Source organism: Mustela erminea, chromosome 12 (assembly GCF_009829155.1).
Source record: "Mustela erminea isolate mMusErm1 chromosome 12, mMusErm1.Pri, whole genome shotgun sequence".
Classification (NCBI taxonomy): Eukaryota; Metazoa; Chordata; class Mammalia; order Carnivora; family Mustelidae; genus Mustela; species Mustela erminea.
This window is the reverse complement of record NC_045625.1, coordinates 89,264,790-89,277,555: the sequence shown is the minus strand read 5'-3', so window position 1 is coordinate 89,277,555 and position 12,766 is coordinate 89,264,790. Positions and strand designations below refer to the sequence as shown.

General features: G+C 55.2%; 1 protein-coding gene across 2 annotated transcripts in view; it reads left to right on the top strand.

Moving 5' to 3' along the window:
* BICD2 (BICD cargo adaptor 2) overlaps positions 1-8,788 on the top strand; it is a 42,246-nt gene extending 33,458 nt beyond the window's left edge. Inside the window, exons 4-8 of one of the 2 annotated variants that reach the window (XM_032306834.1) lie at positions 1,363-1,797; positions 2,273-3,280; positions 3,376-3,527; positions 4,790-5,000; positions 6,680-8,788. In XM_032306834.1, coding sequence (XP_032162725.1) covers positions 1,363-1,797; positions 2,273-3,280; positions 3,376-3,527; positions 4,790-5,000; positions 6,680-6,685 — 1,812 coding nt within the window. In that variant the 3' untranslated portion in view covers positions 6,686-8,788. Of the gene's footprint in view, positions 1-1,362; positions 1,798-2,272; positions 3,281-3,375; positions 3,528-4,789 lie in introns of both variants that reach the window. The other variant, XM_032306833.1, reaches the window with a different exon arrangement.
* The last annotated feature ends 3,978 nt before the right edge of the window (positions 8,789-12,766 follow it).

Sequence of the window (12,766 nt, the reverse complement as noted above, 5' to 3'; positions counted from 1 at the left end):
CATGAGAATGAGGTCTCTGCCTGTAGTATTGGCTGACTGCTGGCCTGGCCAAGGCGTCCCAGTCAGCAAAAGTGGGAAAAAAATACAGAAGGTGATGGAGAGCAGACACCCGAACCCCAGGAGGCGGGGTGTCCAGGCCCCTCTCTCCCACAGCAGTTTCCTGCTCCTCTGTCTGTGTGTGGTCCCGGGCCCTTGTAGCCCCCTGGGTAGAATGATGGGCACTGAGGAGCAGTAGGGAGAGGTCCGAACTCTTATCTCTGCACTCAGATAACCCCAACAACAGGTAGGGTCACCTCAGGCTGTGATGGGGTCAGGAGGGTCACCTCCACTGGTAACAGAACACCCACGTGAGATCCCTGAAGGCCTACACCTGCCGCCAACCTCTCCAGGCACTACAGCTCTGCAGGGTGGGGCTGGGGGACCTTTTCTCAGCAACCCCAAAGCTCAGCGCCCTGGATGTTTGAATCTTGCGTGGGAAGGCCTGGGTTCACGTGTGTATGTCAACAGCAGGCCTGCTGTGACACTGCACATCAGTGGTCATGCACAAGTGTCCTGAGACAAGGAAACTGAGGCAGATGGTGGAGTCCAGTTCCCTCCCCAGCCTCCCTGCCCCTGGGTTGTGTTCTTCATTTCTTGCACCAATATAACAGAATGGTAAATACTTGCAGAAATTCCCTGTAGCCTCTGGGGCGCCTGGGTGGCTCAGTGGGTTAAAGCCTCTGCCTTGGGCTCAGGTCACGATCCCAGGGTCCTGGGATCGAGCCCCACATCGCCTCTCTGCTCGGCAGGGAGCCTGCTTCCTCCTCTTTCTCTGCCTGCCTCTCTGCCTACTTGTGATCTCTATCTGTCTAATGAATAAATAAAACCTTAAAAAAAAAAATTCCCTGTAGCCTCCTCTGCAGGAACCTCCCTTGTCCGCCCGCAGACACGGCTTCAGTCCGTGTGACTCCGGATTGTCTGCTGCTCCCACTGGGGTGCCTCCAGGTCTGGGTGCCAGGCGTGCTGCGGCATGTCCCTCCTCTGTGGCAGTACTCGTGCTTTTGCTTGCAGAGAGGATTAGAAGTGATGGTCCTTGCATGGGCGTTGATAGTGTGTTTTAGGTTTCTTAGAATATTTAACCAACTATTCGTGTTCGTGAAGTAGCTCTGGAATTTCCAGCCAGTGTGTGTGTGCTGCTGTTTCAAGTGACCCAACCCGCGTGCAGCAGGGATGCATGTGTTCCGGGTCCGGTCGTGTCTCCGGCTCTGCCAGCAGCAGGTGCATGGGACCCAGAGCCCCCGAGCGTCCAGCAGCCCTTGCTGCGGTGGCCACACGCCGGTACGTCCCCCTCGTGGGCACAGGACAGCGTCCCTGTCTTTCCAGGTGGAGTTTGAAGGCCTCAAGCATGAGATCAAGCGTCTGGAGGAGGAGACCGAGTACCTCAACAGCCAGCTGGAGGATGCCATCAGGCTCAAGGAGATCTCGGAGCGGCAGCTGGAGGAGGCGCTGGAGACCCTGAAGACAGAGCGAGAGCAGAAGCTCAGCCTGCGCAAGGAGCTGTCCCACTACATGAGCATCAACGACTCCCTCTACACCAGCCACCTGCACGTCTCCCTGGACGGCCTCAAGCTCAGCGACGACACCGAGGCCCTGGCCAACGGCTTCGAGCATGGCGGCCTGGCCAAGCTGCCCCCAGACAACAGGACCTCCACGCCCTCCAAGGACGGGCTCGCCCCACCCTCCCCCAGCCTGGTGTCCGACCTCCTCAGCGAGCTCAACATCTCCGAGATCCAGAAGCTGAAGCAGCAGCTGATGCAGGTGCGGGCGGCCGGGGTCATCACAGCGCCGGGGCCTTGGGGGTGCGCGCGTCCCCTCTTACTGGTGTTTACTATAAAGGCCCCATCATTGCTGTAGTGACAGTGCAGAGTTGCAGGAGAGGTGCCCTGAGGAGGAGGGTCCTGGCGATGAGGTGGCAGTTTGGGCCCGGTCCAGGGTTCCCTGGGTTTCCTCATGCCCTTTCACTGGCCCACGTGCAGCCTCCCACGCTGCATCATGTCAGGTCTCCTGGCGTCTGCACCATGGCCCGCCCCTGGCTGGCACACATCTCCAAGGAGGGCCGTCACAGCTCCGCATGCTTCCAGGCTGGGAGGGCCCCTCAGGGCTCCACACATGGCAGCCGCATTGCCCACGTCACAGAGACCTGCAGGGTGATTGCTGTGGTACAGGCGGGGTCATCACTGGGTCTGTCCTGGGGGTCCTGCGGGCTGCTGACGGGCCTCCTGTGCTCTTGCAGATGGAGCGGGAGAAGGTGGGCCTGCTGACCGCACTGCAGGACACGCAGAAGCAGCTGGAGCAGGCGCGGGGAGCCCTGTCAGAGCGGCATGAGGAGGTGAGCCGCCTCACAGAGAACCTCACCGCCCTGCGGCGCCTGCAGGCCGGCAAGGAGCGGCGGACGGCCCTGGACAGCGAGAAGGAGCGTGACAGCCACGAGGACGGTGACTACTACGAGGTGGACATCAACGGGCCTGAGATCCTGGCTTGCAAGTACCGTGTGGCCCTGGCGGAGGCAGGTGAGCTCCGCGAGCAGCTGAAAGCCCTGCGCAGTGAGCATGAGGCCGGTGAGGCCCGGCACGCAGAGGAGAAGGGCCAGCACGAGGCCGAGAGCCAGGCGCTCACAGAGAAGGTCTCCCTGCTGGAGAAGGCCAGCCGCCAGGACCGCGAGCTGCTGGCCCGGCTGCAGGCGGAGCTGAAGAAGGTGAGTGATGTTGCGGGTGAGACGCAGGGCAGCCTGAGCGTGGCCCAGGACGAGCTGGTGACCTTCAGTGAGGAGCTGGCCAACCTCTACCACCACGTGTGCATGTGTAACAACGAGACGCCCACCCGCGTCGTGCTGGACTACTACCGAGAGGGCCCGGCCGGCGCCGGCCGCTGCAGCCCCGAGGCCCGCGGGCGCCGCTCACCCGTCCTGCCCAAAGGGCCTCCTGCCACAGAGGGTGGCGCGGGGGACAGCAGCCCCTCGCCCAGCCCCTCTCTGCCCTCGCCCCTGAGTGACCCGCGACGGGAGCCCATGAACATCTACAACCTGATCGCCATCATCCGCGACCAGATCAGGCACCTGCAAGCGGCCGTGGACCGCACCACAGAGCTGTCGCGGCAGCGCCTGGCCTCCCAGGAGCTGGGCCCCGCTGCAGATAAGGACCGGGAGGCGCTCATGGAGGAGATTCTCAAGTTGAAGTCCCTGCTGAGCACCAAGCGGGAGCAGATCACCACGCTGCGCACCGTGCTCAAGGCCAACAAGCAGGTGTGCGGCTGGGCGGGCGGGGCTCCTCCCTCCCTGGGCCTCCGGCAGGGACCCGTGTTTCTCAAGGCCCTACCCTTCGTGTTTCTGACCCCCAGACGGCTGAGGTGGCCCTGGCCAATCTGAAGAGCAAGTATGAGAACGAGAAGGCCATGGTGACCGAGACCATGATGAAGCTGCGCAACGAGCTGAAGGCCCTCAAGGAGGATGCGGCCACCTTCTCCTCCTTGCGCGCCATGTTCGCCACCAGGTACTTCCCACGGCTCCTGCCTGGGGGCCCGGGGTCAGGCCTGCGGGGGGCTCCACCCCTGCAGCTCCTGAAGGCCCACAGGGCTGTCACCTGCAGTGCCGTCTGCACTCCCCTCGCAAGAGGACGGGGCTGGCGGCAGAGGCTGAGAGACCAGGGCCCAGAGGCCGGGCTGGAGGCACAAGGTCAAAAGGGGGTGCGGGCTGAGGCTGATACCGAGTATAGTTAGCTCCCCAGAACTCCGCAGGAAGTTTGTAGATTCACAAGGAAGTGTCCCTGCCTGGCAGTGACGTCCTGGGGTGCCCCATCTGACCTGCTGGCCAGGGATTAAGCTGGGGAGGGCAGCCAGCTGTGGACATAGGCACCCATCCACCTCCCCCGGAAGTCAGAGCAGGAGGCTGCTCAGGGCCCTGCTTTTGGGTGTTTGCACCACCCACAGGGGCTGGTCTTAGGCAGGCACTGGGGATGGGACGGGCCCATGATGGTCCAGGCAGGTCCTCCTTAAGCTGGGGAGGCTAAGCTATGGTTAGAGGGGGTTGGAACCCAAATCAAGGCCTGGTGCCCTTCGTGCTATAGGAGGGTGCAGAGATGAGGAAAGAAAGTTCCAGGCTTCCCTGAAGGCTCCCTGTCCTCCTGGTCAAAGACCTTGGAAAGGACCCCACAGTCAGTCTCTCACCGTGTGGGTGACATGGTGACTCTCGGTTTTGTAATCAGTTTCATTTAACAACTTGGCATCTCAAATGCAGCTGAGATCACAGAATTTCAAGAGGGAGGGCCATGGCAGGGGGCGTGAGGGATGGGCCTGCCCACCACTGCCTCCCTCAGGGACAGACCTGGAGTGGGTGTTTCTCTCCCAGCTCCACGGAGAGAGGGGACATAGGTCCCAGGTAAGGAGATGGCAAGAAGGGTCACATTTATATGTGCGTTTCCCAGACTCTGGTGGGTCATCTGGTGACTTAACTCAGCACCTACTGTGCACAGTAATCGGAAACAAGGCAGGTCCTGCCTCTGGGTTTACCTATGAGGCTGGGTGCCCCTTAGCCTTCTGGAAGTTCACAGAGCAGCTGCCATCTCCCGTTACTGAAAACCAGCTGGGGAGCCCTTCCTAGAGGAAGCCGAACCTCTGAGAGGCAGGCGCGTCCTTGCAGCCCGCCGCTGAGTCCCCTTGCCCTCTGTGCGCTCTGGGTGGGTCCTCCACTGCGTGTGCCGTGCGGGGTGCTCTGCCAGCCGCTGCAGCCACGCCCTCTCCTCTGGCGCCCCCACAGGTGTGACGAGTACATCACACAGCTGGACGAGATGCAGCGGCAGCTGGCGGCCGCGGAGGACGAGAAGAAGACTCTCAACTCCCTGCTGCGCATGGCCATCCAGCAGAAGCTGGCGCTCACCCAGCGGCTGGAGCTGCTCGAGCTGGACCACGAGCAGACCCGGCGGGGCCGCGCCAAGGCCGCCTCCAAGGCCAAGCCGGGCACCCCGAGCGTAAGTCACACCTGTGCCTGTGCCAGCGACAGGGCCGAGGGCACCGGGCTCACCACCCAGGTGGTCTGTGGCGAGAAGTATAACATTTACTGCGATTAGGGCCACGGGGCCGCCGCTGCAGCTACCCTGCCGCACGTCACCTGTCCGCTTCACCTCCACTAACCCAGCAGCAGTGGGACCGCGGTGCTAGGCTGGTCTTAACCGTGACTAATGCACAGAGGGAAGGATGTGGCCGAGGCGGCGTGCTGTTCCACCTGGACCCTGTGAGCTTTGTGTCTGTTCTCACCCTTCACAGCAGCTGCTCTCCTGGTGGGGGAGGGGGTGCGGGGGGGTCCGAGTGATGTGTCCTAGCACACATGTGGCTTCCCAGGGTCTGTGTGCCGTTGGCCCCTGCCAGGGGTGGGGAGGGGGAGCAGAACCCGAATTGAAACTTGCATGTTCTCCGCACGTGTCTAATGCAGCGGCGTTAGCGGGTCCGGCCCGGTGCCAGGCGCAGCGTCAGGGGCCGCGCCAAGCTTGGCACAGTTCACAGAATTCCTTCGTGGTTTATGCGGCATCTCACTGCACAGCACATTCAGGACACAGTTCCCTCCCCAAGCCCAGAGAAACAGTAGCCCCGACTCCTACGTCCTCCGGTCTGGGCACGTGGCACGCACAGGGCACAGCTCATGCTCGCGAGGTCCAGAGCTCAGCCTCTCTTCTGAGATCTGCACACCCGTCTGGTGGCCTGTGAGGTGACATATTGGTAGGCCCAAGGCCTGGGGTTTTTCCTTGAGAAAAACTTTGTAAGTGCCTGGCCAAACCCTGTTCTCACAGGAAGCCCATCGTTTTGTACTTAGGGTGTGCCAGCCTTCGTGGCAGGTTTCTGCAGCCTCTGCTCATCATCACACACCCCCAGAGCAGGGCTCTAGAAACCTCCAGTGGATGGGCTGGGACAAGGGACTCCCACTCTGTAGCCAGAGCCCAGCCCAGTGTGGAGAAGGAGCCCCGCATGCCCGGGGCCTGTTCCGCACGCAGGTGGTGCGTCCCCCTCATCAGTGCAGTTGCAGATGTGGGGACAGGCAGCATAGGCAGCTGTAGGACTCTCCGTTCCCAGCGCTGGCGTCCACGGCCACCTGAGGTCCCACGTTCCTTTGCAGTATTTCTCTTCCTGTTTCCCTGGGGGCTGCAGGACCCGAGGCTTCTGTCTTTCCCTGAAGGGCTCCTTGCCTGATCTCTCCATGCCCAGGGGGGTTTGTGTTGCCCCGATACAGCTCTCGCCTCCTTTCCCAGGCGTGTCTCGGTCCCCAGCAGACTCCAGGCACTGCACAGACCGCGGTGGGCTTGGCAGACAACCAGAGTAGGGGTATGGCGGGCCCGGCCGTGCCAGTCCCGAGTACCAGGCTGCTTTGCTGATGAGCTGTTGGGTCTCGGATCCCTCTCCCAGCCGAAGAGGGGCCGGGCTGCTCCCTCTGCAGGCAGGTCTCCCAGGGCCCTGGCCGCCCGCCGGCCCGCCCGCCGCTGCCCGCCGCTGCTCTCCTGCTTGCAGGCGCTCCCTGAGGCAGTGGGGCTGGCGGCGCCTCCTAACACACGCAGGTCTTCTCTGCCGCCGACTAACGCACCACGTCCTGCCCCAGCCCGGGCGGCGGTCATCTGAGCGGTGCTGGTTCTAACGCTGTCTTGTTTTCTCCCGTTTCCAGCTGTAGAGTAGCTGCCGGGAGGACTCGGCCGCGGCCCTGTCACACTGCAGCCCCTCCCCCTCCCGCGGGCCCACGCCGAGGAAGGAAGGGCAGCCTAAAAGTCCACTTAGAAACGTGTTTGGATATGCCACTGCAGTTCTTTCCAAGTTAGCATTCCCTGAGTGTTTAATGGCAGAGAGAAAAAAGCTTTAATGTTGAGAATGCCGCCAGCTGCTGCCTGGAAGGCCTCTGTGCAGCGCTGAAGAACCCGCTCGGACAGCGGCCACCAGGCTTGCTTAGAAACCCGCTAGAAACACTCAACACCGGGGCTCCCTGCTACAGACTCCCTTTTTTTATCCGATCAACCTGTGCACTTTTGATATTTTGATATTATATTTGCTTCCTTAATCCCTCCCATAGAGACGGTCTCAGATGCCGTGGTCTGTCTCGTGGTCCTGTAGTGCTCCGTCTTAGCTCCCGCCGTGTTGATCTGACATCAGCACGTGGCATGGATGTGTTTTCCTAGCATGTAGCTGTAGACTGTTTAGATGGAGGCCTCGACCCGGCAAGGAGCTCAGCGATACGTGTCCGCGCTGTGGTTCAGCAGCCTTTTATGTTAACACGGCATTATGGTTCATGTTTGAAATTACAGATTTTAAATGCCATGTTCATTAAGAAATCCAGGGTATTCCAATTCTGGGGTTTTTCATATTGTATTATTATTATTCTTAGGAATAGTTCAATGTAACAAGAAGAAAACTTGACCTTTGCTCTGGTTAAACAGTAATAGGCACTTGAAAACAAAAAGATAAATTATTGAGTGAGTAGTATTACCTACAAATTCCAGAATCTTCTGGGTTTTGGGACATTGTGAAGCATGACTGATTAACAGAATTTTATACAACTGTTCCAGTGAAATTCCAAATTGGAATTGTTTTGTTACTCTGGTTGTTGTGCCAAATTGTGGTACACTTAGAAAATCCTACAGTCGTCGATTTTTAGGGTGTTCTATTTCAACACCTTTTTGTTAGTAATCATTGCCAGTAGTGCCTTCATCAGTAAAGGGAGGTGTCCCAGCGTAGTTTCGGCTCTGACATGGATAGCAAAGAGCTAGTTGGGAGTGTTGCAGGCCAGGGTGGACCAAGAGGTGTGAACGGGCGCACACCTTCGTGCCTGAGCCTGGGCATCTTCATCGAGGGAAAGAAAACAGCAATTGTGCGAAATTCTGTTAGTCAGTGATTCTTCACCGTGCAGATCCTTGCAAATTCAGGGGCTGAGAGAAGGAACGTGAACACACACGCATTGAGTGTGCTTTGGGAACCAAATGGACCTGGGGGACAAGCTAAGCAGGCGGTGCCAACAGCATGCCACGTTTGCGAAGAGCAGGAGGCAGGGGCGCCGGCGCCGTCGGCCCCGTGCGCTGGGGCGAGGGCTAGCCGTAGTACTCTCCGCAGCTGTGAGGAAGAGACGTTCTATGTTCTCTGGCTTGGTGTAACTAATCACTGTTCATTTCAGGAAACAGAACTCGGTATAGCTCCTCAGCAACCCAGGGCTGTGTCCTGTCGGGTTTGCTGAGTGAGGCTGCGCTTACGGTGAAATTGGTACTCACAGAGGAAGAAGGTGTCTTCCCTTCTCCAAAATAAAGGACAAATTATAATAATATTTAAGTAGCAAGAATAAAAGAATTCTGTTTCCTGGAATAAGCATTTCTTATTCCTAGTTATAGGGACCCCTATTTTTACCTTCTATTACAGTGTTGGTTCATAAGAAACAATGTTACATTTACGATGACTTCATCTGTATGGGGTATTTATTTGCAATGATGTCTGAGTACTGTATTTTTTTTCTGTGCATTACCTTAGTGTCAGAAATGTTGTCTTTATTTTAAGATCATATGCATGTTTTCCTGCCAAGGAACCTTTACACAGACCCTAACAAACAAACAAAAAATGCCTTCAGATTCTGAGGAAATAAGGCAGAGCCTGGAAAAGGACTAGGACGGAGCAGTCGCTCTCAACTCGGGACGCGGGTGAACGGCACGAGTGTCTGCAAAGCCAGTGCACATAGGAACAGTGGGCCTGGTAAGGGTCACGTTGGTAGGACCAATAAATAAAGAATAATACAAAAGCACAAGACTTGTTCTCTGTGGCTGCTCGGACCCTCGGCTCCAGGTGACTGTGGGGCCAGCAATGCATCGTAACTCCAGTGCCTAAAACAACAAAACCAGCCTATCTGTGACTGCTGGTGGTAGGAAGTGGGACACAGCCTGGGGCCCGTTTCCGGAGGTTCGGGCAGGAGGGGAGGTGTGGGTTGTCTCTGGCAATGGCCCTCAGGTGTCCCGAGCCCCAGCGGTGTGGCAGCGAGAGCACATCGCCTTCACACTGTCCTCTCTCAGGAAGCCGAGATTTGGATAATGTGGGGTCCTTTGCTGTCCAGACTCTTGGTCTGTGAACTCAGGGATGCGTAGCCATGTTCACCTGTAGGAATGCCTATGAGGAACGCTGAGCTTGTCCTGCTGTGAGCTTAGGGGCAGATTCTGGCTGAGGGGACAGGGCGTCCTGGGGACACTCCGGCAGCATTCGTCTGACAGCCTCAGTCAGGCCCAAGGGACTGCCCAGACCTCAGGTCGCTGTCTGAGGCCAGGGTCTCACTGCCCTGGCCTCGTCCCAGGACACCTCCCTCTACCCACAGTCTCCTCTTGGCCTTGTGGTCTGCAGGGCCCCTTCCTCTCATGGTTCCCATCTGGCTTGGTGTAGCAGCTGCTGGAACCCGTGTTCAGCTTGAAACCTCTTTTGAAAGAGACTCATTTTTCTAATTCAGCAGCTAAAAGGACTCTTCCTCCCCTGCTGGCCCATGCTGCCCCACCAGGACCCTTGAGGAGGGGATGCTGTCAGTGGGCCGGGCAGGGCAGGTGCCATCCAGCCCTTGGCTGCCACTTGTGTGGGGGGCATCGTGGCTCTGGCCCAGTCCTGTCATTTGGGGTGTTCGACTCCCAAGCACAGATGCTGAGGCCTTCTCTGCCTCACAGCATGCTCTGGGTTTGTGCACACATGGTTCTTCGTTTCAGGGATGGAGTGGCAGTCTCTTGATAGGGGGGCGTGGGGGGTCAGCTGGCCATGGAAGGCCGCGTGCTTGGCTTTCCTTACTAAGAGGGTGTATCTCTGTGCGTCTCCATTCCCACCACCTCCTCCATCTCCCTGCAGTGTTGTGTGTGTTTTTAAATTAATATACAGTGTATTGTTTTCAGGGGTACAGGTCTGTGGTTCATCATCAGTCTTACACAGTGCACAGCACTCACCACCACACACAGCCTCCCCAGTGTCCACCACCCAGCCGCCCTCTCTATCACCCCCTTCCACTCTAGCGACCCGCAGCTTGTTTCCTGAGATTGAGTCTCTGTGGTTTGTCTCCCTCTCTGGTTTCGTCTTGTTTCATTTTTCCTTGTTCCCCTATGATCCTCTGTCTTGTTTCTCAGATTCCTCCTGTCAGATCCTATGATAATTGTCTTTTTCTGATTGACTTATTTCACTTAGCATAATGCCCTCTACTTCCATCTACCTGCAGTGGTTTTCACCCCAGCTCCTGATAGGTTCCCAAAGTTGGAAACAACAGCGCCAGCTTGAAGATAGACCTTTGGTTGAATTGCCCTCTTTTCCATGGGGAAAAATGGAGAAAAATCAACAAAACCTGAAGTTGTTTCTTTGGAAAGATCAGCAAAATGACAGACCTTTACACTATGAAAAAAGACACTACTAAAAATCAGAAATGAAGATGGAGAATTACTTCTGACTTGACAGAAATACAGAGGATAACAATAAAGTCCTATGAACATTTATACACCAAGAAATGAGAGAATCCAAACCTGAACGCAGCAGACAGAAGGAAATAGTAAAGAGAACTGAGCCGAGTGAAATAGGACAATCAACAGAAAAAGATCAATGAAAACAAAAGTTAATTCCTAGAAAAGATCGACAGATTGACAAACCTGACATGAATAAAAAGGGTTGTAAGATACAACACTGCTAAAACACTAGGTAACCTTAATGAATTGGCAGTCCCACCAAGTACAAAAACTTCAGGGGAAATAATCCTAGAGACATAATGAGAAATGGTATCAGTCCTCAAAAGTCTTCCAGCAGAACCTCTAGTTTTCTGGTCCAGCTTGTAAGGAGTTTGGAAGTCATCGCTTTGTCCTAACAAGTTAGAAGCTGAACAAACTGGAAAACCAACCTACCTTCTTGGATCCGGCAGAGAAGTGAGGTCACAGGGAACGAGACACATACAGAGAATTAGAACTTACCAGAGCAGTTATAAGCTGGGCAGGAAAACCTGAACTGTCACTGGCAGATTGCTGAAAGCCCAGGGCAGTGGAAAATCCGGGAGGGCCCAGTTGTATGGGGACCCTCACACTTAGGTGAGTTTGCCTCCAGCAGCTCTACGGGAGTCTCGCTGTAGATAACGGCGAAAAGTCCCCTCAGGCTCCTGTCCAGTGCAGAAGGGGGAAAGGAGCCATTTTTAAATATTCCAGAGTATTCTGATTTTAACCAGCCCTCCTCTCAGGACGAACTATTTTGCCAAGGCCTAAGAGACCCGGGGGAAGGGAAATACCCAACTCCAGTCCCCTCTGGCCATACTTCACTACCTGCAGGGGCGAGAAGAAAACTGCGAAGCCCTTGAGTTCCGAGCCTAGAGGCACAGGTGCTCTAGTCCCAGACCTAGTTGTAGGTCTGTAGTACAGACCTAGTTGTAGATCTGTAGTATGCTTCCTAGCTCTGCACCTTACCAATATATTACTAATTCCCATTTACTGTGGTTCCCTTTCTCCAGTACATGATGGTCTGGCTTTCAACAAAAACTTAGAGCATAATAAAATCAAAGGGGAAAAAAACCCAAAAACCAAACACTGAAAAGACACGTAAGTATCAGATACAGCAGAAATGTTGGAAGTATCAGACCAGAAACTTAAAATAACTTTGACTACTCTTGAGGGCAGTAATGGAAAAAGTAGACACCATGTAGAGACAGATGGGTAATACAAGCAGAGAGGTGAAATGATTCTTAAAATTCCAGAAATAAACCATTGTGACAGTAATGAAGAAAGCCTTTGATGAGCTCCTTAATAGATGGGACACACCTGAAGAATTGCTGAGCCTCAGGTAATGTCAGTAGGAATGTCCGAACTGAACAGCAAAGAGGGAAAAAAGAATGGAAAAAAAAAAAAAAAAAAGATAACACTGCGACAACAACAAAAGGTGTAGCATAAGCCCAGGGGGACACCGGCAGGAAAAAAGAGAGGAAAAGAAGCCATACTTGAAATGACCGTGACAGAGTTTTCCCAAATTGTTGACCGTGGAATTGCAGATCCAAGCTCAGAGAACAGGAAGGAGGACAAATTCCAAAATAAAATTGCACCGCGGCGTGTGACACTCAAACTGCAGAGTCGTATGTAAAGAACCTTTAGGGGCGCCTGGGTGGCTCAGTGGGTTAAAGCCTCTGCCTTCGGCTCAGGTCATGATCCCAGGGTCCTGGAATCGAGTCTCGAATCAGGCTCCTTGCTCAGCAGGGAGCCTGCCCCCCCCCCCCCGCCTGCCTCTCTGCCTACTTGTGATCTCTGTCTGTCAAATAAAATCTTTAAAAAACCCAGAGAGTTTGGGGGTTGGGGGAGGGTTTTACATCTAGTGAGTGAAAGATAAGAATTACATCTGACTTAGAAAACACGCAGGGACAGAGTGGTAGGAAATATTTAAGCTGGTTAGAGAGGGAAAAAGACCAAGCTATAATTGTGTATCCTGTGAATTATCATCGGAAAATAAAGACTTGCTGAGAAAAATTGAGGGAGTTCGTTGCCGGTTTGCCTGCCTTGCAATAGATGCACACGTTTTCCAGAGAGAGGGAGAATCACACAGGTCGGAAACTCGGTTCTGCATAAAGAAAGGAAGATTGTTAGAGAGGGGAGAGAGTTAATCTAGTCAGTTTGCTCCAAATAAGAGTAATGTTTCTGAAGATGACAGCATATGTGTGAGGTGAAAGACAGCCATGATACAAGGGACAGGAGACAAGAATTAGGAATATTTTGTTACTATGAGGTCCTTGAACTAACTGAGAAGT